A 27,396-nucleotide genomic window follows, 5' to 3' on the forward strand; every position below is an offset into this window, starting at 1 on the left:
AATGTAGAGTGTACTAATGGGGATTAAATAGTTAATGTAGAGTGTACTAATAAGCTAGTCAATACTTAGTCTCAAAATGCAAGGACTCTTGATAAATGGCATGACAGATGGCTCTGCATGGAAGGGTTGCCTATCTACAAGGACGACTCCTGAAAAATGGTAAGTCAGGAGGTTCCACATGGAGGGGTTGCCTGTCCAGATCTCCTAGTTAGCAATAAAATATAGATAACATTAACATGAAAGTAGAACAGAGAAACGGGAGGGGGGAACATTTTTGGGGTGAAAACGGTATAAAAGAGGGAAGACCGAAGTAGTCGGGGTCCGTGGTGTAACCCCTGCGTGGGAAAGCCCGGACCCCAGCTAGCTGGTAATACTTATTATCTTTCTCCTATTATTAAAAAGCACAATATATCGATGGTGTTTGCCTCTTTCTCTGTCAATTCGAAAACTGTACCTAACATCAGCTTCTCTCCTTCTGTCCTAGGAGGCACCAAGGGCCTGGGGCCCTCGATCTGCTTGAGGAGAGGCCGTTTCACCCCTCCTAGGCTCTCCAGAGCCAGCAGCACAGAGCGACAACTTCCATCTTGATGGTGAGCATTTGTGATTGAGGGACACATATATCCCTGTTATGAGGAAAGACTAAACAGGCTGGGCCTCTTTAGGGTGGAGAAGAGATTGATAGGAAGTTTTATCAGCAGACCCAAATAGCTGAGGGAGAATGTAAAGAGGATGTGGCCAAGCTCTTCCCTGTGGTGGTGAGGGCAGGACACCTTCCCCCAGCATGGGGACACCTCCTTGGCTGCTGCACGCAGGGCCCCGCTGCACACTGGTGCCAAAGGTGCCTCTGCAAAGAGGTGCATTGCAGAGAGCAGCTGTGGCACCTGCTCTCCCAGCTGTGGCCAGTGCCGGGCCCTGCTCTGGGCAGCTCCTGCCTTCTCCCCACGGCAGGGAGCTCGCAGCTTGCGCTGCTGCGCCCTGGGCCCTCCGCACAGGGGCGGCCCCTTGGCCAGCCCAGCTCCTCTGGGCCAGCGCTCACACGCAGCGCTAAGCTCTGCCTCGAGCTCCTGGCAGAGGGAATGGCGGGCAGCCCAGGATAGGGAAAGGCTGGGAAGGGCTGTTGGCAGCCCGAGGACTTGGGTGTCACACAATTCCAGTAGAGCAAACGGGCCCTGCACAGGAAAGCCCAGAGCCCCCACGGAGCAGGAGGACCTGCCTTGGTGATGTGGTCCCTGTCCATGGGGCTGCAGAGGGACAGAGCAGCCTCCATGATGGTCCCCAGCACAGGGCTGTTCCTGACAGGAGGCAATTTCTGCAGCAGCTCCTGAGGGGAGACTGCACACACCCTCTTCCTGCCATCCCTGAGTGTGTCCCAGCCCTGATGGGCCCTGTGCTCACCCAGGGGCTGGGGCACTCAGCTCTGCATCTCACAGCCTCGTGTCCCTGACACCCAAGAGCTGCCCTTTGCCCATGGCCTGGGCACTGAGGGGACTTGTTGTCTCAGGCCTCTGAGAGCGTCAGGGCTGCCCCGCACTAGGGCTGTGGCCCCTTCCCCTTTGGGCATCCCCTGAGCCACGTTCCAAGGGAAATCCTAGAGGGAGCTTTTTGCTGGTGCTTCCCTGCACCTGGAGCCTGAGAAGACGGCTCTGCACAGACATAGCTGCAGCGGGGATGCTTTTGTGCCTGAGCTCCCTGAGAAACAACACACAACACCCAAAGAATGGCACAGGAATATGTACTTAAACAGCAACATCAACAATGAAAACAACAATAAAGACAGTAATATCAACAATATCAACAATAAAAGCAACAGCAACACTAATATCAACAATAACAACAGCACAAAGAGTAGGTAAGTGCTGTGAGTCCTGATGAACTGGGCCTTCCTTGCAGCCTCCAGCGTGAAGAGAGCCTTGGCTTGCAAGGCAAAAGGAGGTGCTGGCCCTCGCAGGGCTCTGCAGGCCTCCAGCCGCTTGACTGGGCCGTGCACGGGCAGTCGGTAACTCGGGGGCTGCTCCAGCTGCTTCCCTCCAAGCTGCTGTTCCTGGGCAGGTCCCCGTGCCTCCTGCCTTCCGCTGGGCAGGGACTGCACAACATGTGCAGCTCAGGAGAGCCTTGGAAACCTGATGGCCTCCACAGAGGCTTCCTGTGGCCCTGGGAAAAGAGAGGAAGGCAAGCGGTGAGAAACGCTGCGGGGCCTGTTGAACAGGCTCATCTTAGGCTGCTTCCCTCTTGCTGGGCAAGCTGTTGAGGGGCCCTGTAGGGCAAGCAGGTGGCACTGTGGAGCCCAGGCCCCCAGAGGAGGCTGAGAGCTGCTGAGGCTCAGAGCAAGGCGGCTGCAAGGGGGACGCGTGCAGGGGCCACAGGAAGGCTGGCCGAGGGACCAGCAGTGCGTGAGGAAGGGCTGCCCTGCTGCAGCCCTGACAAGCCAGAGACAGCAGCGCTGCGGCTGCCTGAGAGGAGGTGCCGAGTGCCCGGAGCGCTTGGAGAGGCCGGCCAGAGCTTTGGGCCTTGTGGTCCCGCTGGCACGGAGGGAGGGCTGGCGCCTCTCCAGGGCAGCGGGGAAGCCCCCGCTGCAGGGGCTCGGGCCGAGGGACCCGGCTCCCCCCAGCAGCCCCAAAGGGAGGGCGGTTCTGCGCGGGCTCTTTGCGGTGGACACAACTTACCCGCCGGCCTCCTGAAGCGCTCCCTGGGGCTGGAGGTGCGCGCCCACTGCCACCAGTGAGCCTGCCAAGGGAGAGAAGGGTCGGAAGGAGCTCGTGTGGCTTCCGTGGGGCAGGCAGCTTTGGGGGTGCAGCAGGCAGTGGCCCCTGGCCTGGATGGGAGGCCACGGAGCACCCACTGCTTCTCCTTGCCCTTTGTGGCCTGCCCAGAGCTCTTGTTCCCCATGGCCCCTGCTTGCTCCCAGCCCCACAAGGCAGCACTTCCTACCTGCTCTTCCTTGGTGCCCTCTGTTTCCACTAGGAAAACGCACTGCGCACCACCCTGCCCAATGGCCGGGATCCTGTGGATGTGGCGGGGATGGGGGCTGTTGCGCAGCTCGGGGAGCCTTTCGGGTGGCTTGGGGGTGCATTTCTCTGCCTCCAGGATGTTTCGCGGCTCTCTCTCCCGATGGAAGATGCGGGAGAAGGTGTCCACGCTGCAAGAGAGCAGAGAGAGCCATGAGGTTGTGCACTGGGCAGCAGCGTCCTTGCTGAGAGCTGCCCCGGGCACCTGGCAGGGCCCCAGAGGCAGCCAGGCCCTGGGCGGCAGCAGCAGCCTGGGCTGGCATTGGCCTCCCGGCTGCCGGCTGAGCTTGCCCCAGCTGGGTGGGCAAGTGCTCCCCGACGCAGCATCCGGCTGGCCCTGGAGCAGGACTGTGCGAGAGCTGCCAGGGGCTTTTTGCCCTCCGCGGAGAGGGTCAGCGTGGGGCAGGTGCACGTGGGCACGGGCAGCTCCCTTGGCAGGGCCCGGGACACTGCTCAAGGGCAGCTGGTGGCCAAGGGGTGGCCCAGGCAGCTCCTGGCTGCAGCTGCCCCTCCACAGAGGCTGAAGTGGCGGCTCAGTCCGGGGCGTCTGGGGCTCTGGCGGCTGGGAGGCTGCGCGAAGGCAGCGCCCTGTGCTGGGTGCGCAGCACGAGCAGCGCTCACCTGTCCTGGGGAGCCCCCAGCTTCCTCCTGCGCTGCCCGCCCTGCTCCAGGCTCTGGTAGTCGGGCGCACGCAGCAGGGGAGGTGCCGGGCGCCGCGCAAGCGTGCGCGGCCCGTTCCTGGCGGGCTCGGGGAGCGCCTGGGACGCATCCCTGGCTCCGCTGCCCGCAGCACGGCCTGGCCTCCGCACGTGCGCCATGCTGCCGCCGTGGCCAGGAGGCGCAGACTGGCAGGCGCCGCGAGCCAGGGCGACAGCACAGCAGCCCCTCCGTTGTAGTTGCCCCGTGCACTCCTGTCTGGGCAGGCTCCAGCCCCTGCAGATGCAGCTGCCACATGAGGCCTGGAGCTGGTTGTGCTGGGCTTGCCTCAGCCACTGCCATGGGGCAGCTTTTGGGATGCCCTCTGTTTCCACCAGGAAAAGGCACTGCGCGCTGTCCTGCCCAATTAATGCAATGTAGTTCCTTTTTCACCACTGAAGTTGCTAGTAATGAAGCAACCAAAAATCCACTGCCTAAGATAGGATTTCAGTCCAAGAAGTCTTTCAGCTTCAGAAAAAAAAAAAAAAAAAAAAGAAAGAAAAGGCTTTGTCTTGTACAGAGCGTCAGAGCCGAGACCAGTTCTCCGCGTTGCCTCTGCCTCCACATCCCAGCTATTCCCAGGAATGTGGAAGGCTTCAGGAACGGGCGGCTCCTGTAGGAGGGAGGCAGAGCTTGGGGCCGCAGCCCTGCACCCCGCGGCTCTCCCCATACAGGTCCTGGCGCCCGGACACGCGACTGGGGACTCGCTCTGCCCAGGGGCTGCCCAGCCTCGGCGCCCGTCACCCGAAACGTTGACCGGCGTCGCCTGGTGCTCCCCCACCACCCCCAGCTACACAAAATCCAACTTCATGGCACAGAACAGCATTTTGAATCAGCACAGGTTCAAGAGGTTTAAACTGTTTAAAGTTATTTTGTATTCTTTGTAGGAATATCCATAAAAGATCTCAAAGGTATCTGTGTCTGTACATATACAAGAACCTTCAAAAATTATTCACAGAACAAAAATAAATCTTCTTTAGAACAAAGCCAGGCAATGAAATGCAGAGATGGATCTCACAGACCACACAGTCCAGTGCTACTAGCATAAAAATACAGCTTGAAAAACAGCTTTGTTACTTTTTTAAGGTGTTCTTTGCTGAAACGTGTAATCCTCTTAAAAGATCATCTATTAAAAAATCATCCAGCTGGAGCGATTAAAAAGCCCAGCAACAGGAAAGGTGCTCCCTAAACACAAATTCGCCCACATTAACAGGCAGATATCAAATCAGCCTCAGGTTGTGTTGCCTAAGCTTTGCTCTCTGGAATCAGCAAGGGCACAGCAGACACACCACTACCCCACATGACACATTCATATGCATCACTCCCGCTGGGTCCCACTTTCCACAAGTGACTTGTGTTGACCGGGTGTTGTCTTGGCCTGGTGGCCAAGCGGGCTGATGCGGAGAGTCAGATGAGGTCAAATGCTACACAAGCGAGACAGGGCAAGCTCCATGGCAAGCGCGCCATTCCCTTGCCATTCTGAGCCATGGTTGAGCGTGCACAGCTGGGCTGCATGCACATGGCCACTGACCTATGCTGCTAAGAAGCACAGCTGCTCCAGAGCTGCCAGGCCCACGCTTGGAGCAGTGTCCACACAATGCCCCACTGCTCCTTCACCACTTGGGTTCTCCTCAAGTAGAAAAGTCCTGTGATTTTGACTTTTCGAAGCCTGCTCTCAGACAGCAGGGTCTTTATTGTACAAAACTCCCAATTCTCTCCTAGGAGGCAGTTAAGTCATGTGTGCAACACCATGGCCAGTACTACCTTGGCAGCTATATCATAACGTTGGGACAGGAAGATAGGGAAGAATGATGGGTTCTAGGCACAGGGCACTCAGCTCCTGGAGATCCTGAGCTCCTTACCTGCGCATCAATGATTTTCTGCTTCGCATCAATGATGGCTTGCATCTCAGCATGATCCTTTTTCAGCTCCTCTTCAACTGCCATGAGTCTGATGTGCAAAAAGAGAGAATTAGTGCAGTTTAAAACTATTCCTGAGTGTTTTGGCTGCTCTGGGGCTGTTGCTTTGACTTCTCCGGTTGTCCTCTTTTCTGCAAGAAGTCTGTTGCATTCAAGAAAGGTTATCGATCCTTCTCACAGCCCCAACTGCCTGAATTTATTATATTCAAAGTGGTCATTGCCAATAATCTAACTGTCCTGTAAAACCACCCCATGAGTACAGTTTTCAAACAAAGCAAATGGACCAGTTAGAGGTATAGCAGAGACTGGGGTTAGAAATTCCTAAATCTTTTTGTCTGCTCTCCTGACAATCTAAAGCAAGTCTCAACACTCATATCTCAGTTTTCTCATCTCTAAGGCAGGAGTGGTGTCAGTCCAGGAATATCAAGCCCACACAACTGCTCTCTTTATTGTCAAGGATAAATGTGACAAGGGGGAGCTTCCTGCTCTCCATGTTCTGCAGACTTTGCAGCCAAGTCTCACCTACTGATGATGCTCTTCATCTGGCTGTCTTTCTCCTCTTGCTGCCGCTGTAGCCTCTCCTCCCTGTCTACCAGCGTGGACTTGTACTGCATGAGCAGCCTCTGTATATTCTCCTCCTGCACGAGGAGGCGCAGCTTGTACTTCTCCAGCCAGAGGCTGGACACCTTCAGGCGCTTCTTCAGCTTCGCTATCTCCTGATCGTACCGTGTGGGGAGGGGAGCAGAGCAGGAAAGAATCAGATGCAAAGGAGAAAGGAACCCATCAGATTATTATGTTCTGCTGCTGCTGAGAGAAAGCCACCGCTCGCTTTCATTAAAAATAAATTGATGGGAGCAAAGGAAATGACAAGCAGACAACTGTGGGCAACCACAAAGGAGTACGGAGGCTCCCACTGAGCATTAGTTTATTCCCACACTGTGGAATGTCTTCCTGTAGCCCAGTTTAAGCCCTCAAATAGCTCTGACATGGCTCCTCAGTCCTGCCTGGTGACAACCCCACTTACTCCAGACCCAAGGAGTTCCCAGCCACAAGGTGCTAATGGTGCTCAGCTGTAAACAGATGTCCTGGGGTGACCAAACTTGTGAAAGGGACCCAAATAACTCATTTCTCAGGACCTGAGGAACATGAAACCAATTGTTCCAGGCTGAAGGCGGGGCCAATCACTCACTACATATAGTCTGCAAATTTACTTGGCTGAGGTTTGTTTTTTCCACCTACCACCTCTGGATAATCACTTGTGCAATAGTACAATGAATCTCAGCACATTCCACTTCAGTTTTGGTTCATTCACCTTTCTTAAATTGTTTCTCTTGCTACTTCTTGTCCACCAAATATTCTCCTCTTTTCATACCACCCTCCCATAATACCAAACCTCTTATTTGGAAAAAACCCTTTATTTGGAAAAAAAGTCACATCTCACATTTACTTTGGGAAATAAATACACTTTAAAAAGTGCATCTCAGGAGATGATGGATATTTCTGGCTTGCCCTGAAATACTCCACCATCTAGATGACAGATATTTGCCTTGGGTGAAGCCCGAGACAAAATCCGAATGCAGCTGCTGATCAAGATGAATTGCATTTGCAGAGACTTGTACCAGCACTTACCGCATTCCAAACTGCACTCAGCTGAATTAATGATCATTTTTAATGGAGTTCGTGATCACTAAAACATGTTGCAAGTGTAGAAAAATGGCAGCATATTGTAACTATAATCTTGTCATAAAAGACATCCAGTTGAGCACTGAGGTGGCGTGATTTACGATGCAGGTAAATGCTAAATATCAGCCTGTAATGTAGGAACTCTCAGATATGTCTGCGTGCACCCATATGACACAGTACAGCCTGTACCTAGATTAATCTGTAGTGTGGGATATTGTTCTACAAAGAGTGTCCAGTGGGAAGACCAGTGTGTGACCCTGGCACAGCAGCACCTGGAAACCACTTTGGAAGCAGCTGAAGGGTGCTGGAAGCCAGAAAGGCTGTCGCGTGCTGAATAAACCCTACCTTCTCAGCATGCTTGGCTTCATCGTGGTTCTGCTCTACGTCCTCCTCCACTTCCTTGTACTGTCCGCTATTGAGGACCCATGCAGCTGTCCTCTCCATTGGTGACATCGTGGCAGAGTCCACAGGTGTGTGAACCTGCAGCAGAGATGCCTGTAAGCGTTTGTCAAAGAAAATACGTATGAATCAGCACTGAAAGCACATTTATTCAGAGCAGAAAACATGGCCACCAAGCTATCAGTCTCCGAGTCTCCCCCAAGCCCTTCTTCCAGAGATGCTTTATCCTCACTAGACTTTGGACACACAGCATTCACGTGAGTTCCTCAAAAACAAATAAAACCCAAAAAGACACCTCCGAAAATCAAAAGTGAAGGAAATCTATGAAATCCTGAATTTCTTCCTTGCCTAGGTGAGCTCCTGTCTTTCTGGGGAAGTTCTTATTTGCAAACCCAGTTATCACCCAACCCCTGCTTAGCTTTGCAGCAAGGCTACTGCAATCCTAGGTTTCTCTCACACCACAAACAGAGCAAGGCGGCGTCACTCGACGCCCACGACGAGCGGGAGGCTGGTTTCTTCGGAGGGTTGGGAGCCAGCGGGACAGCAGCCTTGGCCACCGGCTCCGGGGAGCACCGGCCCACGCGACTGCGACGGGACGCAGCGCTGCCTGGAAGCGGCAAAGAGCTGCGACGTCCTCGTTTCAGGGTCTCCCAGACTTAGATGTTTTATTGCAGCAAGCACGGCAATAAAGGCGGACACGAGGAGAAGGAACTGAGCAAAACCTGTTGGTTTCACGGAAAGTCTCCAGAGAGCCAGCAGAAGTGGAGGGCAAGGACTTTAGCTGCGAAAGGGTTATGAGCTATTCTGGTATAGGGGAAAAGAATAAAGAGAGAGGCTCTCTAGGAACGTGTATTAATCCCCCTCCGTGCCCCCCTGGCAGAGGAACACAGTGACACTTCTGTTCCCACCTACCTCCCCAATGGGAGGCAAAGCTGACCTCTCCCAGCAAGCAAAGGGATTGCCTCTGTGCTCAGGAACAAGCGGGGCTTGCAGAGAACAGAGTCCAATAATTATAACGGCCACAAAGCTCGCCCGGGAAGAACATGCCAAGCTTCTGCTCTTATTGAAATTAAAAAAGAAAGAAAGAAAGAACAGAAAGAAAAAAAAAAAAAAGGAGAAAAGAGAATTCCACAGCCCAATTTGCAATTAAAAGGAGGCAATGGAACTTGTCTCCCAAAACACTGCGGCCGCTCGGCTTGGCACACACCGAGACGTGTCTGCGGGGTGAGGGTGAGGGAGGAACAAACCGATCTCTGTGAGGGAAGCAGGAGCGAGTGCTCCAGCGAATCCAGAGAAAACAATAGACAGCAGTTTACCCAGTGGTATTTTGTATTTATTCATGTCTCTTTTTAGGTGGCTCTGATTTTAAATGAGCACCATGGGGCAAACACACTCTCACGCCTCCGTTCTGCGGATCTGCACCTGGCTGCTGCTGTTCTGGTGGGGTAGGGCGACAGGGACGGGCCCGTCGGGTGCCGTGCACCACCGCGACAAGTCCTCGCTCTGCGTGCTGTGCTTGCTGGAGTCTTCCAGGCTGCTGTTGCTGGGCACACTGAGTTTGAAGTCTTTGCTGCTGCTTCGGCTCCAGGAGCTGGCAGTGCTCAAGTTCTCCAGGCTGGAGTCCACCGAGGCCTTCAGCATTGGCACGGGAGGGTTGTTGAGGTGCTAAACTGGGCTCTGGAAGGAGAGGGGCTGGAGACTGCCCTGTCGGTTCAAAGCGGGGCGCAGAGGCCTTCTCACCTGGGGAGCGCTCTGGGGTGTGCTCTGTGTCTCCCACAGCTGCTTGATGGTGGCCACCTGGGCCACGGAGACCTGGCTGCCCGCCGGGTGCAGCGGCTCCTCGCTCACGAGCGCGGCGTGCTCGCCGTGGGCCGCGTGTGGGTCCTGCAGGTTCACGAGGGAGATGCTGCGGCCGTTGGGCAGGATGCTCTCCCTTTCGTCCTCATCCAAGTAATTCATGATCTGGGTAGATACCTGCTGAGCCAATAGCAAGGTCTTACCTCTAAAATATCCATCTACATTTTCCTGTGTTGGAGATTCCATCTTATGCAAGTCACTGTGGAGTAAAAAGGAATTTGGTTATTTTTTAACTGAGCCGCATCCTCACGAGATCTGTCCCAGAGAAGCCTCTCTACCTCATTTAACCCCTGCGCCAACTTCCTCGCTCTGAAAGACTCAAGGAACCAGATTTCCTTTTATGAGCTCTTAGTGTTTCAAGTTGCAACACACTCTTCCTTAATTACCACTTACCTCTGAACATTAGGCTTGATTCAAGAAGTGCTTCACATTTATTTTTCACAGGTGAACTGCAAACCATTCCCACCAATTCCCCCATCTCTTACAGCCTTCTCTTCCCAGTAAGACTTCAGAACATTTCAGACCCCATTTAACCCTTCCCCAGCTCTATATTATTGCATGTGTCTGAAAATTCAGCAGGAGCTATCTGAAAGCTCCTGTAAGTCAAGGCAGCTTGAAGGGACAGCATTTCCAATGGGAGCTACACCTGATGGTGCAGAAGCTTGGCACAGGCCACCCTGTGCAAGATCTCTGGTGTTTCTGCCACCTCCCAGCTTTTTGCTTCACATGAATCACTCCTACGGTGTGGGAAGGTTCAAGCAACAAGGCATTCACCACTGCCTGGGCGCTCTGAAGTGAACCCTCCTCATCCCCCATCTCCCCTCCAGCTCCGGCCGTGACCAACCTGTCAGTGGGGTCCTCAAATATCTCCTGAAGCCCTGAGGAGAGACTGCCACTGATGCTGGGACTAGAACTGTGCTCAGGGAAATGTCTCAGCTGCTGTTGAATGGGTGTAGGGTTGGTCAGGGACTTGGTGATGTCCGCAAGAATGCGAGGCAGAGGTCCCTGCTTTGCCACGGTCGCCTGTAGAAAGGAATTTTCACCCTAATTGGACAACAAGCACCGCGACACCTGCCAGGTTTTGGATCACGATGCCCAGAGGCGGAGGGGTGGAGGTGGAAGGAAGGAGGGTGGGTGGTTGTGTGCGGGTGTGCCCAGACCGGGAGGCAGTGTTACGGAGCAGCATAATCACGGCAACGAGATGGATGGAGGAGACCAACGGGGTGCAGCAGACATTGAGGAAAGAAAAGGAAATAGAAAAGAAATTAGGATTGATCCCCCAAAACAAAACAAAACAAACAAAAATCATGCTCAACAAAACCAAACTGTGGCCATTCCAATGCAAAACTATCATGCAATGCAAACTAAAGCCAGGCTGGGTGAGGCCAAAGTGAAAACTACAGTATCTACTCATTAAGGGGGGGTTAAAGGCTACAGATTCAGCTAGTGGGAGGGAACTTTCCAGGCAAAGGGAGTCATGTGGTAAAACAAATGCATGCCAACAGACAAGGGATGCGGCATTCGAGGGTCATGAGAGACTTGAGAGGGTTCAGAGAGGTGGGGAAAAGAAGGTTTTCATTTCAGAAGCCTTTGGGCTTGGCATGCTACGCTGATGCCGTCTCCTGCAGCAAACGGTTATCAAAAACTAAGGCACTCCTCCCTTGTTAAAAGCAACTGCATGAAAACACCAGTGACCCTCATTCCAACACTGCCATGGAAGGTGGGATTAAACGCTTGGCTTCAGGTTTACTCCTGCCCTAGCCTGGTGCTGGCCAGGCCGAGCACGGCACCAGCCCGAAGGGGAAGTTTCTCCTTTATTTTTGCCCTTTCTGGGTCAAGACTGGTTGTAGCAGCTACACGGTGCTGCTTGCTCTCGTGCCCGAAGCAGGAGACAAAAGCAGTACAGACTTAATGCTGAAGTAAAACTCCCTCAAAGACATTCCTCTTTTCAAAGATGTCCTTATTTTCCCCTTGAGCAAGGATCCGGTCACTCCAGAGAGAGGTCTCTTTACAGAAGCTTTCTTACAGAGCATCTCCTGCTCTATTAAGATCTGTGAGGTTACTTGTCTCCTCAATTCCCACTCACTACCCACAGTAGAACAGCACTGCAGTGTAACTTTATCCCTTAGTTCTCTTTATAGCAATCCACTATGCCAGCTCCCAGGGGCCTGCTAGGATAGATCCATACATCTAACCTACAGAAAGGACAAAGCACATCTGCTTTAAAGCTTTACGTCTGGCTCCTTCCCCTTCCAGCTGCCCGAGACATTTAGGACGTTTTCATTTGGAGAGCAGTACCCATTTGCCCTGCAGAAACTGGGTTTCCCTTGACCTGATGGCCTAAGCAGCTGGAGGAAGGTGGCACAGTTTGTGGCACTGATGGATTTACCCCAACTTATGGAAATGGTGGAACTGGTCTTTTACATGCTCCCTTTGCCTGTTTTTCCGAGCTTGCTGAGCTGTCTTTATAACAAAGATTTTATTGCCTGTGACACCAGGAGTGCAAACTCTGCGCATGTGTGACGGAAACAGATAAACAAGACCACAAACCGTTATCAGCCTAAGATTAACTGAGATTAATATACATTATCCTTCTGAGTCAAGGAAATTTAGATTTACTCTGATGCACAAAGCTCAGTGCCTTCTTTTAGATAATGTGCTGTGAGAAAACAAATATCCAACAAATCAGTATCTTGGCAGACCCTTCTAGCAACAAAAATTATTAGCAACACATTGCAAGTCACCTCAGCTCTCCAGTTTCAAAAGACACGGAATACAGACAAGATAATGCAGCTTCAGAAGTGCAAATATGGAACAGTTTTAAGTACTTTCAGGAAAAAAAAATGCTGACATGGAGCTCAGCTTTTCTGACTCTTGTCAGCTTTACTTGTTAACAAGGTTTTAATGATTTGGGGTCTTGCAGCAAATGTAGCTGGGGAAGAACAACCCAGACTCTGCTCTTGTGCAGTTCAATGGCCCCAGTGCTCAGAGCTGCAGCCGAGCGTCTCCCGTGGGGAGGAAGGAGCGTGGCTCTGGCAAGGCCACCCCCTAAGCTAAAAGCTAATGTAAACATCACAGAAATGGACGAATCTCAGCGGGTTTGGCCCTGGTCTTCCAGGAGAGCAGTTCTGCCTGGCCAGGACACGACTTCAGCCCAAGCTGGGCAGGGGAGGGTCCAGCCAGGTGCCTCAACTTGCATCCAAAAGAGCCACCCCCCAGCATTTCCATTTCCCAGCCAAGCACTCGAGTGCTGCCCTCTCTGCCTGATTTGGGTGTCCGCACCAGCAGTGGGGCCCAGCCACCCCCAGCAGCCGCCCTGGGGCCTCCCGGAGCCGGCGGGGCCGCAGCGGGAGCGCGAGGGAACCGTTGGGCAATGGCCCTATTGCACATTCCTCTCCCCAGCCGCTGGGCACTCTCTCCCCAGCGCGGCTCCGGCTGCTCCCCTGATGTCTCCTCGTGTTTACGGTCGCTACGCTACAATCGCTGCGTTCGCCCTCCCAGGCCTCCGCTCCACTTTACCTCATCAAGCTGGGAAACAACCTCACACAAGAGGGAATGCAAAACAGAGAGCTCTCTGCCCACGTCGATGTAGCCCTCAAACCCGGGCATGTTGGAGATGCTCTCTGGATTAGAAATCTCGAGCAGAAAATGCTTCATTCCTCCCCACTCATGTTCCAGAAAATCATTCATGAAGCCCATGTACTCTTCCTTGTTACCAAACCTGCAAGAAAGGGGAGGGAAAACTCAGTCAACAACCACCACAAAAAAGCACAAGAGTAAAATAACTGTCCGAAAACACTTCATGGTTATCTTTTGACTTGCCTTTCTGAAAAGGGGTCTGGAAGGGGAGAAAATGGGCAATTTAAGAGATTCCCTGCTTTCTCGACTTGGTTAAATACTAGTAACTTGCCACTCATACTGTCAACAAGGGGGTTGGTAACATCTCTTCCCTCCCACAGACTTGGTTTCTCTCCAGCACCTTCCCTGCACCCCTTTCCCTAACGGAGAAGTGCCCCGGGCCTATATTCAGCTGGGAACCTGGGAGGTGGAAGGGGAAAAAAAACATGATCCTTGGCAGGAACGACACTTTTTTTTTTTTTTAATAGCATAAAACAGGCACACACAGGCATGCTAAACCATTAACCTCTTCGTGCTTTTCTCCTGTGTCCCTCTACTGAATTCAGAGCAGCTCCAGTGTCTGCATTCAAATTGACTCTGCCTAACTCAGCTCTGGGCTGTTCCAAAGGGAATGGAGGAAGTTTCTTCCTTTCTAAAGTCTGTTCCAAATTGCCCAAGAATCAGCAGTCTGCAAAAATGACCACTAGGCAGGGCTCTCCTTACTTGACCTGATTTGCACCCCTAGAAGCAGAGATTTCGAGGTCATCCCCACCACCTACTTAGCAAAATTGGCCAGATTCTGAATCACTTTAGCAATAAGCGTGAGGGCGCGGGATGTCCGGTCGTCAGGATACTCCTGCATGAGGTTGAAGAGGCTGGGGGACATGATAGCAGGACTCAGGAAGCGCAGGAAGAGTGAGGCGCTGATCAGGCGCTTGCTGATGTCCTCCCTGCCCCTGCTCAGGCACTGCTGCTTCCACGATGCAAACATCTCCTTCAGCTCCCGAGGGAACACGCTGAAAAACAGCAAGCAGAGACACAAAACCGTGTGGGCAATGACAGGCAGAAAGTCAAAATGGTGACCAATCACTTGAAATAATTAACTGTGAGAAATCATCCTTGACTTATATTTTCACTCCACCTCTCTAGGCCAGGAAATGTCATTAGACATCTATTCTTAGATCACCATTTAATCTGGTGATTCTTAAGTAGTGGTTAAATCATCTCTTGTTCAAACATGTGAAATGAAGCTGTTTTCAGACCCACCGATGCGCAGACTAAAAACCACCACGACCACGCTGGAACAGAGTGCTCCAGGTATTTAAAACAAACTGGATCAAAACGAACTATATAACTCTATATTAACTATAACTGAAATTTGTACATTGCTTGTACAGCTCTTCCACTGCTTTGCATATACTTTGCCCTGAAGCAGAAAGGACATTTTTTTTCCAAGGACACTCAGTAGCAGAGATTAATAAAAATCTTTCGGCCAGTGTGATTTCCCACACTTTTTGGTTTTACCATTCTAAAGGGGCTGAGACAGAGTTGTCTATACATACCAAACCCACTTTTTATTCCGAGCTCCCGCTAAGCTGTCTTTTCCCTTAACTCCCTCCTTGTTCAGGCACAACTCACTATCTGTCCCCTGTAGAAGACTTCAGCAGAAGCTCCCGCTGGAACCCCCTGGTTTAGGCAGCAAAGTCACCCATGATATTGCATGTCAGGTAATAAGGCAGTGAGAAAAGGAAACAAGGCAGTCTCAGAAGATAGACGGCTACTTCCTAGCGCGACTGCTGGCTTCACATCCTTAGAAGAGGAATTCACACCTTCCACTCAAAACAGCTGTGAGAGAGAAGGAGGAGAGAGCACCTCACCAGTAGGAATTGATGATCTTGCAGAAGGCCAGCTCGCAGCACTTTTTCAGGTTGCTCTGATGGTCTGCTAATTCACTGGGTGAGCACTTGCTGGGATCCACTTCGCAGTTTTCATCTGACTCATACTGAGCTTTGATGAACTCTCCTGGGCACAGGGAAGAGGATGACAGACCACAGTCACTAGAGGAACAGCCTCCCTGATGCATCTTTCAATCCTGCTTGTGCCTTTCCAGAGCAACCTTGCTGCCTTGCGACATGGCCTCCAGACACCAGACCTTGGTGGCCTGGCTCCTCTGGCTCTCCCAGAGGAATGAGGCTTTGCTACTTGTCCTCAGGCCTTCCCCAGGAAATGCACTGGACCGTGATGTTTATTTTTATTATCTCTAAACTCGCCCTCCTTACATTTCAAATCTGGCTCAGAGATAAGACTAATACTCCAGTGTGAGATAAATCCTGCTTGTTTTCTCAGTTTCTTACAAGAACATCTCACAATACCGCTGTCGCCTGCATCTTCCAAAGCCCTTTGCGTTTCTGTAGTCCTTGGACACACATTCGAAAAAGGATGAGGTTTCTTTTGCTTAATATATTTAAATGCACCATTCACCTTTTTTTCTCTCTCCTTTTTTTTTTTTAGACTTATGCTAAGAAATGTTTTTTAAACTGCTGCTGTTCACCAGACAAAACCTTCATTCATTTGTTTAATGATTCAGTGTCTTCCGACTTCACCTCCTGCCATGACCTTGCCGGCTCCGAGCTAACACCCCAAGGCTTGTTCGTGCAAAGGGGTTTTGTTTTTCAACCTCTGTTTTCTTAAAAAGCCTTAACCAACCATCAAGCCCGTCCAAGCTAAAGCCAGCAGTGTTCTTGCAAGCAGATCAGCTGCCACATTTTCTTAAACTGGTTTGCTTGGGTCCAAAATCGTCCTGCTGAGGGCATCTAGATCACTTACTTGCTAAACCATCAGCATCACTTCTGTGGGTGAGCTCTGTTTTAACTGTTGCTTCCTGGGTTATGTTTTTCCCTTAAGTGTCTTTGAAAGACATTCTTTGTGGTCCATGAGGCTCTGTATTAATCGTGTATTGAGACGCTCTCGCAGATAAAATAAACAGCTCACACCAACGTAATGTCACTAACTCTTTCAAAGAGCACAGCATTGGAGTGAACTGCCTAGCGACATTCAGCACGTGATGAAGAATGAGAGGGATATATTGTCACGAGCAGCCTTGCCCTGGGCACCAGACAGGCTGCATGACTGACGGCGTATCTCCATCTCCAACACTTGTGATTTACAGTCTTATCACTCAGCACCAATGTTCTAGACCACGGGATAAAAGCCATTAATTTTCATTCCTGCTTCACCACTACAGCCGTGGTCCTTGGATGGGCCACCTCCCAGATCCCAGCACACAGAGTCCAGTCCAGTTCCTTGACTAATTGTTCTCTGCAACTGGATTAGCCCTTGCAATACCAAAAAAAAAAAAAAAAAAAAAAAAGACAGGTTGGCACTTTCTTACCTAGTGCATCGTAAAGATACTTTTGCCCTACCAATTTTAGGTATTCCTCAACAGCTTTGGTAGCAAGTGTGTTCTCCCTGAAGATCAAGACATCGTGCTCCTCACAACGGTCTATCTCAGACATCACCAAATCTGTCAAGAAGTCCTGAAGAAAAAAGTAACATGGGCAGAGGTTATTCTAACTGGACTCAGTCACGCTAGGCAGAAGCCAAGGAGGAAGGATAAACACAGGAGCAAGAAGATCACTGAAATAACTGTCTAGCTTTGGACATGGGGTGCCAAGGACTGCTTTTCATGCTGAACACAGACAAACTATATATTTAAAAACCCAAGATGGAAGTTAGGAATCAATTCTTGCAGCTCAGCAAAATTTAATTAAGAAGAACGGCTTACAACAACTTAATTCACAAAATGAAAACAGCTCTGGACTTGGAAAAACACGTTGGCATACTTGCTGTGGATCTACATGCATGGAAGTAACAATCGAATTTCATCACTGTGGAAAACCACTTAATATAGGGCTTAGTCCTATAGTAATATCTCTTTCCTCAGGTGATAAGTGCTTATGAGCCAAGGACACTCAGCACATCACAAGAAACACTCAATACTTAATGAATCTCCAGGACAGGAGCTGTATTTTTGTCCGAGGTTTTTTACTTTTCAAAAGAAAAAAATATCCACGATCCTGAATTAGGACTCGATGGTAACTGTGACTTGCTAGTGCTGCTGCAAACATTGGTGTCCTCCAAAGAGCACTGCAGCGAGGCATCCTAGCCCTACTGATTATACAAAACTAATGTATCAGTACAAAATATTCAGAACAAACTAGTGCAAATATTCAGAACAAATTAGCTATTGCTTTCTGGTGAAATTTGACAGAAATATTTTCACATGGTGCAGGCTGGGGCCATGCAGCTCTAGCAGCACCACCACAGCGTGAGCTGCAAAGGTTCCTTGGCCCAGACTGCTCAACGTGTCTAGAAAAGAGACCTTCAAAAATACTGTGGCACTGCGAAGACAAACTGATCACATCAACGTGCCTACTCCTTGCAGCTAGCATTGCAGGAATCCAAGGGCTGCTTTCCAAAAGCATTTTAGTACCATCCTGGAGGAGTTATCCCAGCTAGCAACTTCCCTGGATTTGAGAAACAGCGCGGTGAGGAACAAGCTCTTATCGAGAGAGCCCCCCTTCAGAGGGACACGTCAAGGCGGGCAGGGTACACGACTACGGGCACACGAGAGGCTGTTTCACAGCAGCTGAGTGGGGCTGTCACCTGGATGCTGCCAACGGCTGCTCTTCCACATCTCAAACCCTCACACTTGTGTTTGGGGCTGCGTAACTCACTCCGCCGGCTACAGCTGGGCACCCCTCTCACACACCCAGCTTGGCAGGAGCAGCCAGGTAAATCGATGCCTTTTAATACCTCTCAAAATTGTCTAAGCCCTACAGGACATTTTCACGCACTTTTTTCCAGCATGCACAGAGAAGTCCTGATAACATCCCTGAGCACACTAAGTCCTGATAACACTGAGCACAGCTTCTGTAAAAGCTGTTCAAACCCTGACCAAATCAAGGCTGGAAGTGATTAACTGATTCAGCCTGAGACAACAATGGCAGTTCAGCCCATCACAGGCATTTCTGGAAGTAACTTTCTAGCTTATTTCTCTCTTAAGATTCCTAAACACTCAATGAGTCCCCAATGAGTAACATAAGGTTGCATGGTCCCTCCTACTTCAGCCACTTCACTTGGCACAGAGTATCTTCAATCTTGGCATCAACCAGTGCACTTGCTTGTTGGTAAGACACCCATCCACATGCATTTGCCCAAGCCCTTGAAAGTATTTTCTAGACCCTTTTCCTAGCTTTTGATCCCATATCCAGAAATGCCACAGGCACCTTCTGCTGCTGTGTGCGGTCAGGCCAGCCCAGGCTTCCTACTTTCTGCAGCCCCAGAGACACCCACTGCGAGCAGCAAGAGGGAGTCACTTGGACAGGGGCCGCCTTCTCTTACCTTTGCTCTCCCTGTGCTCTGCAGGATGTGCACCAAAGCACCAGCCATCTCCTCCTTTTTCCTGATGCTGATCACTGGTTCGAGCATGGAGCACAGCGTAGTGTAGTTGCTGGTAACAAACTCTGCAAATTCTTTGTATTGCTCCATGGGCAAGATGGTTATGGTCTGGTAATGGGACTTGATCCGAATGGAAGGTCCCCCTGCTTTCCCTTTCTTGGGTGCAGATGGGCTCACTGGGTACCATTTTTCCATAAACTGGTGACCGGTTATGCTGGCCACAGGAATGTTGACCAAGCCCACATAGTTGTTCTTGTCCTTCTTCTTCTTCTTCTCTGCATCCTTGTAGATGTGAACTGCGATACTTTGAAGAGGCGGGAGGCTGTAGAACTCAAAGTGCTCTCCCCAGAAAATGTTGTCAGCTTTTGTTTTGCTGGTGGTGCGGGCGAAGAGAGTGTCATCAAGGCACAGCTCACAGAAGTACTTTTTCTTAGGGGTCAGGTCCTTTGCCTCCATGATCCAAAGACGAAGCACATTCTCAGCTCGACGGCAGTTGTCCTGCATGGAAGAAAGATCTCAGCTTTGATTCAGAATCTCTAGGAAATTCAACATATTCTCTCCTAAAGCAGAAGCAACTTGCTGTCTTCTGCATGTCCAAGGTAGAGGCTAGAACATTTTTCTTCTCAGAAAGCTCCCAGGGAGGCAGCATGCCAGCTCTAGAGCTGACCTACCGCATGTTTACCCATGGAAAACCTGACTTTCTTTCACCCAGCTCTGAAATGCCTTTTCCTTTTGCCAGCGCTGTACTGCCCCATTAACTCATGGAGCTCCATGTCCTTTGCTTCCTTATTTCTGGAATTTCCATTACCTTATTTGGCTGCACTGCTCTGCGTATGTTTTCCATCCACTTGTCTCTCTCTGCTGCTGAGGAACAGCTGAAACATTTACTGCCAGTGGAGCAGGTTACCTGCAATATATAAGTGATCAGCTGAGATCAAGCAAGTCCAGAAGACATGGACGATCCTGCAAAAAGTAAAGATGACAACTAGGAATGTTTGAGAAACAGGGAGTAAATATGAAAAAGGCAGGAAAGCATTAGAAGATCCCAGAAAGCAGAGATGGAGAGGCCCACAGAAAACAGAGAAAAAAAAAAGTCAGTTCAAATTAATATCAAACTAAAAGGAAACATATGAAGGGCCAAAGGTTACTCTTAAAAGACTCTTAAACATCTTACAATACATCTGGCTATAATCAGCCAGTCAATTATTTTTTACACTTGTTAATTGATCCATAGCTATGAAATGCTTGCAGTTTTCCCCAGAAAATCCCAGGTACTGGATGATTTGGTCACAAACAGCGCAAAGACAGAACTAGCAGTGTGTTGACACAAGGCAAAACTCCCTGGAAATGGTGACTTCAGGGAGCTAATGCCAAGTGAGTGGGAACAGCTCCTGGCCAAGGCTCCGAGAAGAGCCTGCTACCCGCTGGCTTTCTGCCAGGGCCGCTTCCAGGTTGTACTGCAGAGCTTTAGACACATGCAAAGGACTCAGCTGAAGCCACATTGACTCTCCCCTGCCACAGCTGCCTGCAATGGCCTTGGGCGCATCCAGCTTGGTGCTGCCCTTGCAGGGAAATGACTGTGGGAGCACAAACAGCCTGTTCTGGAGGCAGCCCGGGTTGAAAAGCAAAGAGGAGCTTTGCTCCCCGCTGCCCGGTGCAATGGAAATGTGCTCAGCTGCCGAAGCTTCTCCTCAAGCAACCTGGGAAGGGGCTGCGCTGCTGCAATATGGTTCACAGTGGAAATGACACTTCTCAGTTACGGTATATTTTCAAGTGAATTTAGGTGACAGGAGGAAAATCCAGCTTACAAGCAATAGCTACGCTTAGGGCGTACATATGTGTGCTGACTACAAATGCCTAGAGATTTCCCAAGGTAAGAGATGTTCAATTAGAAGATGCAGTAATTGAGAATGTTTTCTCTTTGCTGACTGGCTGAAGCCATCAGGACTTGGGGATCTCATGCCAATTCGGCAGACCTCAGGAGAACATGTGTTCCCAGTTTGCTCTCCAGCTGCCTCATCACAGGCCAGCGTGCTCTAAGTACATTTTTGAGTACATAAGCACTCAAACTGACTGACAGCATATAATCTGCTGGGTGCATGGAAAGTGCTCACCTCAAAGCAGAAGTCTTGTCCAAGGATGCTGCTGTGAAGTGGTTTGACAAAGACTTTTTCTTCTGCCCCAAGATCCAAGGTCTCCACCGCGCTGCCCGGACTCAGTAAAGACGCATGGGAACGGGACTCTTTCAGCTTTGGCAATCCATGTGACCTGAAGAACAACAATGGGGAAAGGAAACATTATTTTTCTGACCATTTCTAAGAAATGTGGCAGCATCTCGCAGAAAGCTACAACTTGTTGGTGTTTCTTCAACTAGGGAAATATTTGCTAACAGCAAAAAGCACACTTACATCTCTACATCTCTAAACCAACGCAGAACGGTAGCTGCTCTTGTTGGAGCAAAAATTGCCCCTGCTAGATACAATTTTTTTTCTTAAGATATAGAGTCTTTGACCTAAAGTCAAACACACTTATTTCCCGCTTTATGGCGCTCAAGTCATTTAGCTATACTGAAGTTTTGCAATTAATGCTTCCCCTTTTCTTCCTCCCCATGTCTCCACTACTCACTTTTGGCCCCCAGCTCGACACCTGCAGCTCTTCTCTCTTTTAGCTGACCAGCTCCTGCGTCCCTTGGCTTGGGCAGGGTCACCTCCACGACACCGTTACCAGTGCAGGCTCCTCTTTGTCCCTAGAAATACCCCTCCCTCCTCCACGCATTTTGGAACCAACTACCCAAGGCACTGAAAATTTTTCTGTATTCTCCCAGTTCGATTTTACGGTGACATCTGTGTGCAGTAGGAAGCTCTGCTGTCAACAGCCCAGTAAACAGGTGATGGCATTTTTACCTTGGGCCCTTCTTCCCCAGGGCCGACACCGAGTTGATAAGCTACAATAAAGACACAATACTTTTAGGCCTAAACTAATGCTTTCATTTCTGAAAACAAACTACAGGTGAACTGGATTTTGCCCCAGCAGCACGCGAAAAACAACATAAGGACAGCCTCGATTTCCTTCTCAACCTCACAGGGCTTTGCTTTATAAAGCTACACAATAGTTTCTTTGAAGGCAGGGCTCCGTGTTTGTCAGAGCAAGAAAAGGTAGATGTTATCAGTCACCCTGGCCCTGGAAGCCTGCACAGCACCATGGTGCCACCGAGCACTACCTGCTTAAAATGGGAAAGGGCTGATTCACGGGGCAGGATAGGGATGCTCCTACTGCCCTTCAAGGAGAAAAAAACAGGGGCAGGAAGAGCAGGAGGTGGGGAGGAAATGGGCATTCCCTGCTATGAATTCCAAATAATTACACAGACTCAGCTACTTTATGCTACCTTCTTTTGCACCCAAACAATTGGAGCTGGCTTTGCTGTTGGAAAAACCCCCAAAGAGCAGCATAGTTCAAAACACAGATGAGATCTTGTTGGACGCCTCTTCCCTCCAGTCCTTCTCCTTCCAGCATCCTAATCTCTGCTTCAGCTTAGGAGCTTCATTCCCACATGACTTCAGAGTTGTTTTTCTTGCTATTGGATCCACCAATTGCATTTTCCAGGTGCTCTGAGATACACACTGACACTTTGGGGTAGTGGCAGGCGGTGATGGGGAGAGAAGAAACTATTTTCAAGTTTATCTTTATGATGGAACCGAGTTTCCCTTGTGGTTTGATTGATGAAGCATCCTTAGAAAAGCAGTAGACTTAACTACAACCTTTCAGCACCCCTACATGCAGCTGCCTGCGTGGCCAACCAGCGGGAACAGAACTCCATGAAGCCTCAGGCTTTCCAACAGAAGGTACCTATGAGGTCGAGCAGTGCCTAGACACTTCCCTTCTCCAAGCAGGACTCATCAGTGCTCTTGACTTTCACGATCCTGCAGCACGAGGTTTCACCAACCCAGCAGTCAAGCCTGGCACAGGGCTCATGCTTTTGAGCCGTGCTGCTCATTCGCACAAAGGTTTCTCTCCAAAGAAAGCTCCTCTCGGCTTCTTCCTGCTCGGCTGCTCTCCAAGGATGTTCCTTTTCCGCGCTGCATGCCCTCTGCTTGCTTCGGCGGACACACGGCCAAAAGGAGGAGGATCACGTGGACACTTGTCCTTATCCAGGGTTCTCTGCACCGCTGGCTTTCCAGGTCGCTCCTTCCCAAATCCCAGTGTCGGGCCCTGCCACCCTGTTCATTTGCCTCCTGGATCCTTGTTTTTAAATCTGCGCACAGGAGACTTGGAGGACAAAGGGAAGAGAGCAGTGCCGTGCCGTGCCAGCCCCCGTGGATGGAGTTTTATGCTTCACACACAACCGGAGAAAACCCACGTGCCATTCAGGTCTAGCTGACAATTCATGCCCACGCTGGCAGGCAGTAGAGGAAGATCCATTTTTGAAGAGAGGAGAGGGCTTTGTTGTGGAGCAGATCATGCATCAAAGCAAAGTCATAGCGACTCATTGTAAATGTGCTTATTGACCTTCCTAAAACAGTATCCTTTCCACTGGAAGAGGATGCCTCATCAGCCCACATTTACCAGGAGTGCCATGTTATGGAAACACTTATGTCCTTTACATTATTTATGGCAGAGATTTTTGCATCACAGAACTTCAAAGAAAGCTGGCGACAGAAGTCACTAAAAGCAAAGTACTTGACCACAGGGTAACCTTATTTAATATGGTTATGCTCACTGCACTGTTTCATACAGCCAAGTCCTGAAAATAGGGGTTTATAACAAAACTTCACTCCAAATGGACCGCATGACATTGCCACGACTAAAGGAACAGCATCAGCCACCATCGGCGAGCAGCAGCCGTCCGCTCCCCAGCTCCTCACGTCAACAAGACCTCCAACACCCACAGCCATCTCCACAATTTTATGGGACTGCTTTCAGATGGAGAAGACAGAATCATTGTTTGAAATGGCACAGCATGAGAGGCTCAGCTAATGAATTCTGCTCAGCTAAGGGAGAAGCAAAAATGCACTAAACAGCAGAAGGGCAGAGAGCTCTTAAGTACAGGGCAACCTATTTTTCACTCTGTCTGATACTCCTGCTGAACTACTGCGGAATAAAATACACTGTAAGGTTTAATGAAGACAATTAAGAGACTTTACAAATAGTTAGGAAAAAGCAGGTTTTACCTGCCTCTTATATAATCCATTTCCAGCCCAAAGTTCCAGCAAAAGAGACACAAGCAAGAATTTACCACAAGGAGCTCTTAGATGGATAGCATTAAGTTCCTTATGGAGTTCTCTCATTTTCTGAGAAATAGATGCTCTGTTCACTGTAGGACTCCACCCTGCAGCAGCTACACAACTACGGCCTTAGCCAGGTCCCTTCGCGTGCCGGATCGGCACCGCGTGTCCTCGAGGCTGGCCAGGGCTGCTCACTCTGACCTGCCTGCACCAGCAGCCCCGGGGCAACTACGTGCAGGCAAGGGGCACTAAAACCACCCAATCCAGTCGTTTTCTATCATGAAATCTAAGGCCCAGTGTTTACTTGCAGGGATGCTGAAGATGAAAAAGGTATTTGACTGCAGATGCTCAACCTGATCTTTTTTGTCAACTGTTAAGAGTAGTTAAAGGTTTCAGCCTTGTGTTGGTGCTGCATCGCATATCCTAACATATCAGTCAGTCCCAAACACACCCATCTGCCAGCTGGCAATAAAATCCTTCCCTCACTTACCTCTCTGGGCTTGTGCTCAGCAATACTCACGCTGTAGGTGCACTCTGTGGGTGACATCACCTGGGAGATGCTCTGACTCTTACCTGTCATCGGCGTTGCGCAGAGAAGCGAGACGGAAACTCGTGTTCCTGTCCAGTTTTGACTGGCTCTTTGTCCTCTTCATGGAGCCTTTCAGACGTTTATTGAAGAAGCCCTAAAACGAGAAGTCACAGCAGTGAAGCAGGGAACCTCTTGTGCCGGGAACAAATCAATCAGGGCAGTGTCACTGCATCCACACTCAGTGATTCCCACTGACCGCCATGAGGGATCTGCTGTATTGGGATTCCCCAGAGCAGAAAGAGGGGCAGGACAGGATCATTGATGACCGTTCCCCTGCGTGACAGCTTTGAATTGCAACAAGCGGCAGTGCTCATGTTACAGGTGAACTTCAGTGAACTCCAATTACTACTCAAAAGACTCAAAAATTAAACAAACAACCCCCCTCCACTATTAGCGAGCAGTAGTCTTGGGTAATGAGTAGTTGACCCTATGCTCCCCTTCACACACCATGTTTTTAGTTCTTGGATTAAGATTAGAAGATGCCTTGTGTCCATTGCATCCAAGCTCTCTTTTTTGACTGGTATACAACGAGCCTTAAAAAAACAGGCAGTTTCAAAATCTCACTACCCACACTTGAAAAATCTCTGAAGATTTCAGTATTAGTGACTTCAGATACTTTTCCAGGTGCTGTTTTGAAGCAAAACTCAACCCAAAATCTAGCCAGGACCTAAACATATTACATGTCCAGCTAACCTGCCTTCTAAACAACTGCTGCTGGGCTGCTGGTACCACCGCCTGCACCTCCTCCTCCGAGCCCGCGCTCCGCAGGGCCACGAGGACAGGGAGCCACGTGTTCCCCTGGCAGCGCCGCTGCAGCTCCAGCTGCTGACGGGCAGCGCCAGGCACCTCCGCGCGCGGGGAAGTCACGGCTGTTTCCAGCAGGCATCGCTCCACCCTGCGCCACAGCCCCGCGCGGGGCTTGGAAGACAACACGCATTTTAAAGCACATTGCATCCAGCTCCTGCCAGGGCTTGCAGGCACACGTGCGCGCGTTCCTCAGCGTGATCCGAGCAAACAGAGAGCTCCTTAATCCAGTAGGATTCAGCAGCACTTGAGGGGTGGAATCAGCTCTCCCCCTCCACAGAGCAGCTGCACGGAGCCACTGCAGTCACCCCTTCCTTTACCCCCTTCATTAAGAACATTACAGGCTCAGCAAAAATAACATGCCATCACCAACCTAGAGGAACTATTCTCCTAGCCAAAAATTGAATATAGAATGCAAACCCTGGCAGCAACTTCAGAAGTATTTATATAGGTTGCTGCCCATGTTAATGCTGATGTGTCACTATTTGCAGCCTTAGATCCATCCAGGAGAAAAAAACAAACTACAGATCTACCAGAAATATTACCGGTAATATATAGCAGCAGGTACCAAAACCACCTGAAAAAATGGAAATACTAAGTAAATACTCTTTCCTCCTCAGAGCCTGTTTATACATTATGGTATTTCAACCTCCACCTCCAGTTTGATGGGAAAATTTGCTCCCCTGCAGGAAAGTGGGACTCACCAGCACTTTGAAAGGAGACGTGTTCGCCGCATCCATGGAGTTGGTCTTCTCCGACGTGCAGGTCCCCGAGATGCTCTGTCTGCAAGGAGACCTCTCTGCCAGGACCTCTGAGAGAGAAGAGGAGGGAGGTGAGTGGGCGCAGGAGGGCTCTGCGCCGCACCGCGCAGGCACCCCGGCACAGTTTTGAGTGCATTAAAACACTGTCCAATTCCTCCATCTCTGATTTACTCGCTAAATTACAACGACATTTCCGCTCACAGACTCAAGGTTGTGAATCCCACTTGCTCATAGGCAGTAAGCAGTTAAAATAAAAAAAACACTGGTGCAGATTAATACCCGCTGGTATTTATGATTCGATTGCTGTTTCTTCGCTACTATTCCAAAAACTTTATATTATTATGAGCTTTCTTCAGGGATGGCGTTACCCGCGATGCCCTGGCACGTGGGGTTTGGATGGCGCCGGAGCCAGGACACGCAGCCCCTGCGGGCGCCGGAGGACAAGATGGAGCATCGCGGCGGGTAAGCAAGCCGGCCCTGCAGCGCGGCGCTGCGGCTCCAGGCTGCCTGTTAATTAGGGAAATAACGAGCAAAAGAAACCACAAGTCTTCAAGTCTTATGAGTAGTTTACCTAGCAGATGCTGAGCGTGCCGACAGTTTTTGAGCTTTCTTACAAGCTTTGAGAATGAATGCTAAGGAGCTGGGGGCAACTGCAGTATTAGGCCTGGAGTTGAAACCAGTCTGGGGCAGCGTGACAGATTTGGGCTGAAGAGCCCCCGTGGTGCCCCGCAGCAGCTCAGCCCCATAACGGTGCTGTGGGGCTGCCCGCTGCGGGGACGCCGCCGAGCCCGGGGAGCCGCTGCCCGCACAGGGGTACCCGAGCCCCGCTCCCCCGCCGCGGGCGCGCAGGACGCAGCGCGAGCAGCACCTCTGGATACAGAGCTGGCATAAAGCTCCGGTCGCACCCTCCTGTGCCGCGAGACACGGCCCCGGCGCAGGGGACGCAGCGTGAACGGCAAGCAGCAGCACACGATGCAGCGCTGCAGGGAAGCTCCCATCGCGCCCTCGGCGTCGCGCTCCTCAGCGCAGCGGGCGGGAGCATGAAGACAAGCGCCCGGTCGCGCTGGGAACCCGCGGGACACGCAGGTGCGCGGCGCTGCGGACTGGCGGCACCTTGTGACATCACGACAACAACGGTTCCGAGCTGCACACAACGCAGGGCCATTCCCCGGTTCCCAGGGTTCCAAACAACAGGCTGAAACTACAGCTCCTCAAAGGCAGCCCTAGGGCCCGCAACAGCGCTCAGCGGCTTCGCTCCCCTCCCATCACCATCCTCTGCCCCAACCACTCATCTCTGCTCCTGAACATTCAACTTATGTTTTTCGCTCACAGTTCAATTCCCATTTGATTCACAACACACATTGGATTCCCAGAAGAGAAATG

General features: G+C 50.6%; 1 protein-coding gene across 1 annotated transcript; it reads right to left on the minus strand.

The window, feature by feature from the left end:
- Positions 1-2,213: 2,213 nt before the first annotated feature.
- On the minus strand, positions 2,214-27,011 carry LOC148596106 (ras GTPase-activating protein nGAP-like). Its single transcript, XM_088530892.1, is given in 19 exon segments — positions 2,214-2,254; positions 2,664-2,724; positions 2,929-3,136; positions 5,535-5,651; positions 6,143-6,346; positions 7,650-7,798; positions 9,104-9,758; positions 10,404-10,582; positions 13,079-13,280; positions 13,957-14,193; positions 15,055-15,199; positions 16,569-16,713; positions 18,581-19,135; positions 19,446-19,544; positions 20,752-20,905; positions 24,433-24,542; positions 25,957-26,063; positions 26,382-26,520; positions 26,919-27,011. Coding segments are annotated over 19 exon segments (3,600 nt in total).
- Between the last annotated feature and the right edge of the window lie 385 nt (positions 27,012-27,396).

Source organism: Tinamus guttatus, unplaced genomic scaffold (genome assembly GCF_059628265.1).
Source record: "Tinamus guttatus ecotype Peru unplaced genomic scaffold, ASM5962826v1 Tinamus_guttatus_pri_ptg000031l, whole genome shotgun sequence".
Lineage (NCBI taxonomy): Eukaryota > Metazoa > Chordata > Aves > Tinamiformes > Tinamidae > Tinamus > Tinamus guttatus.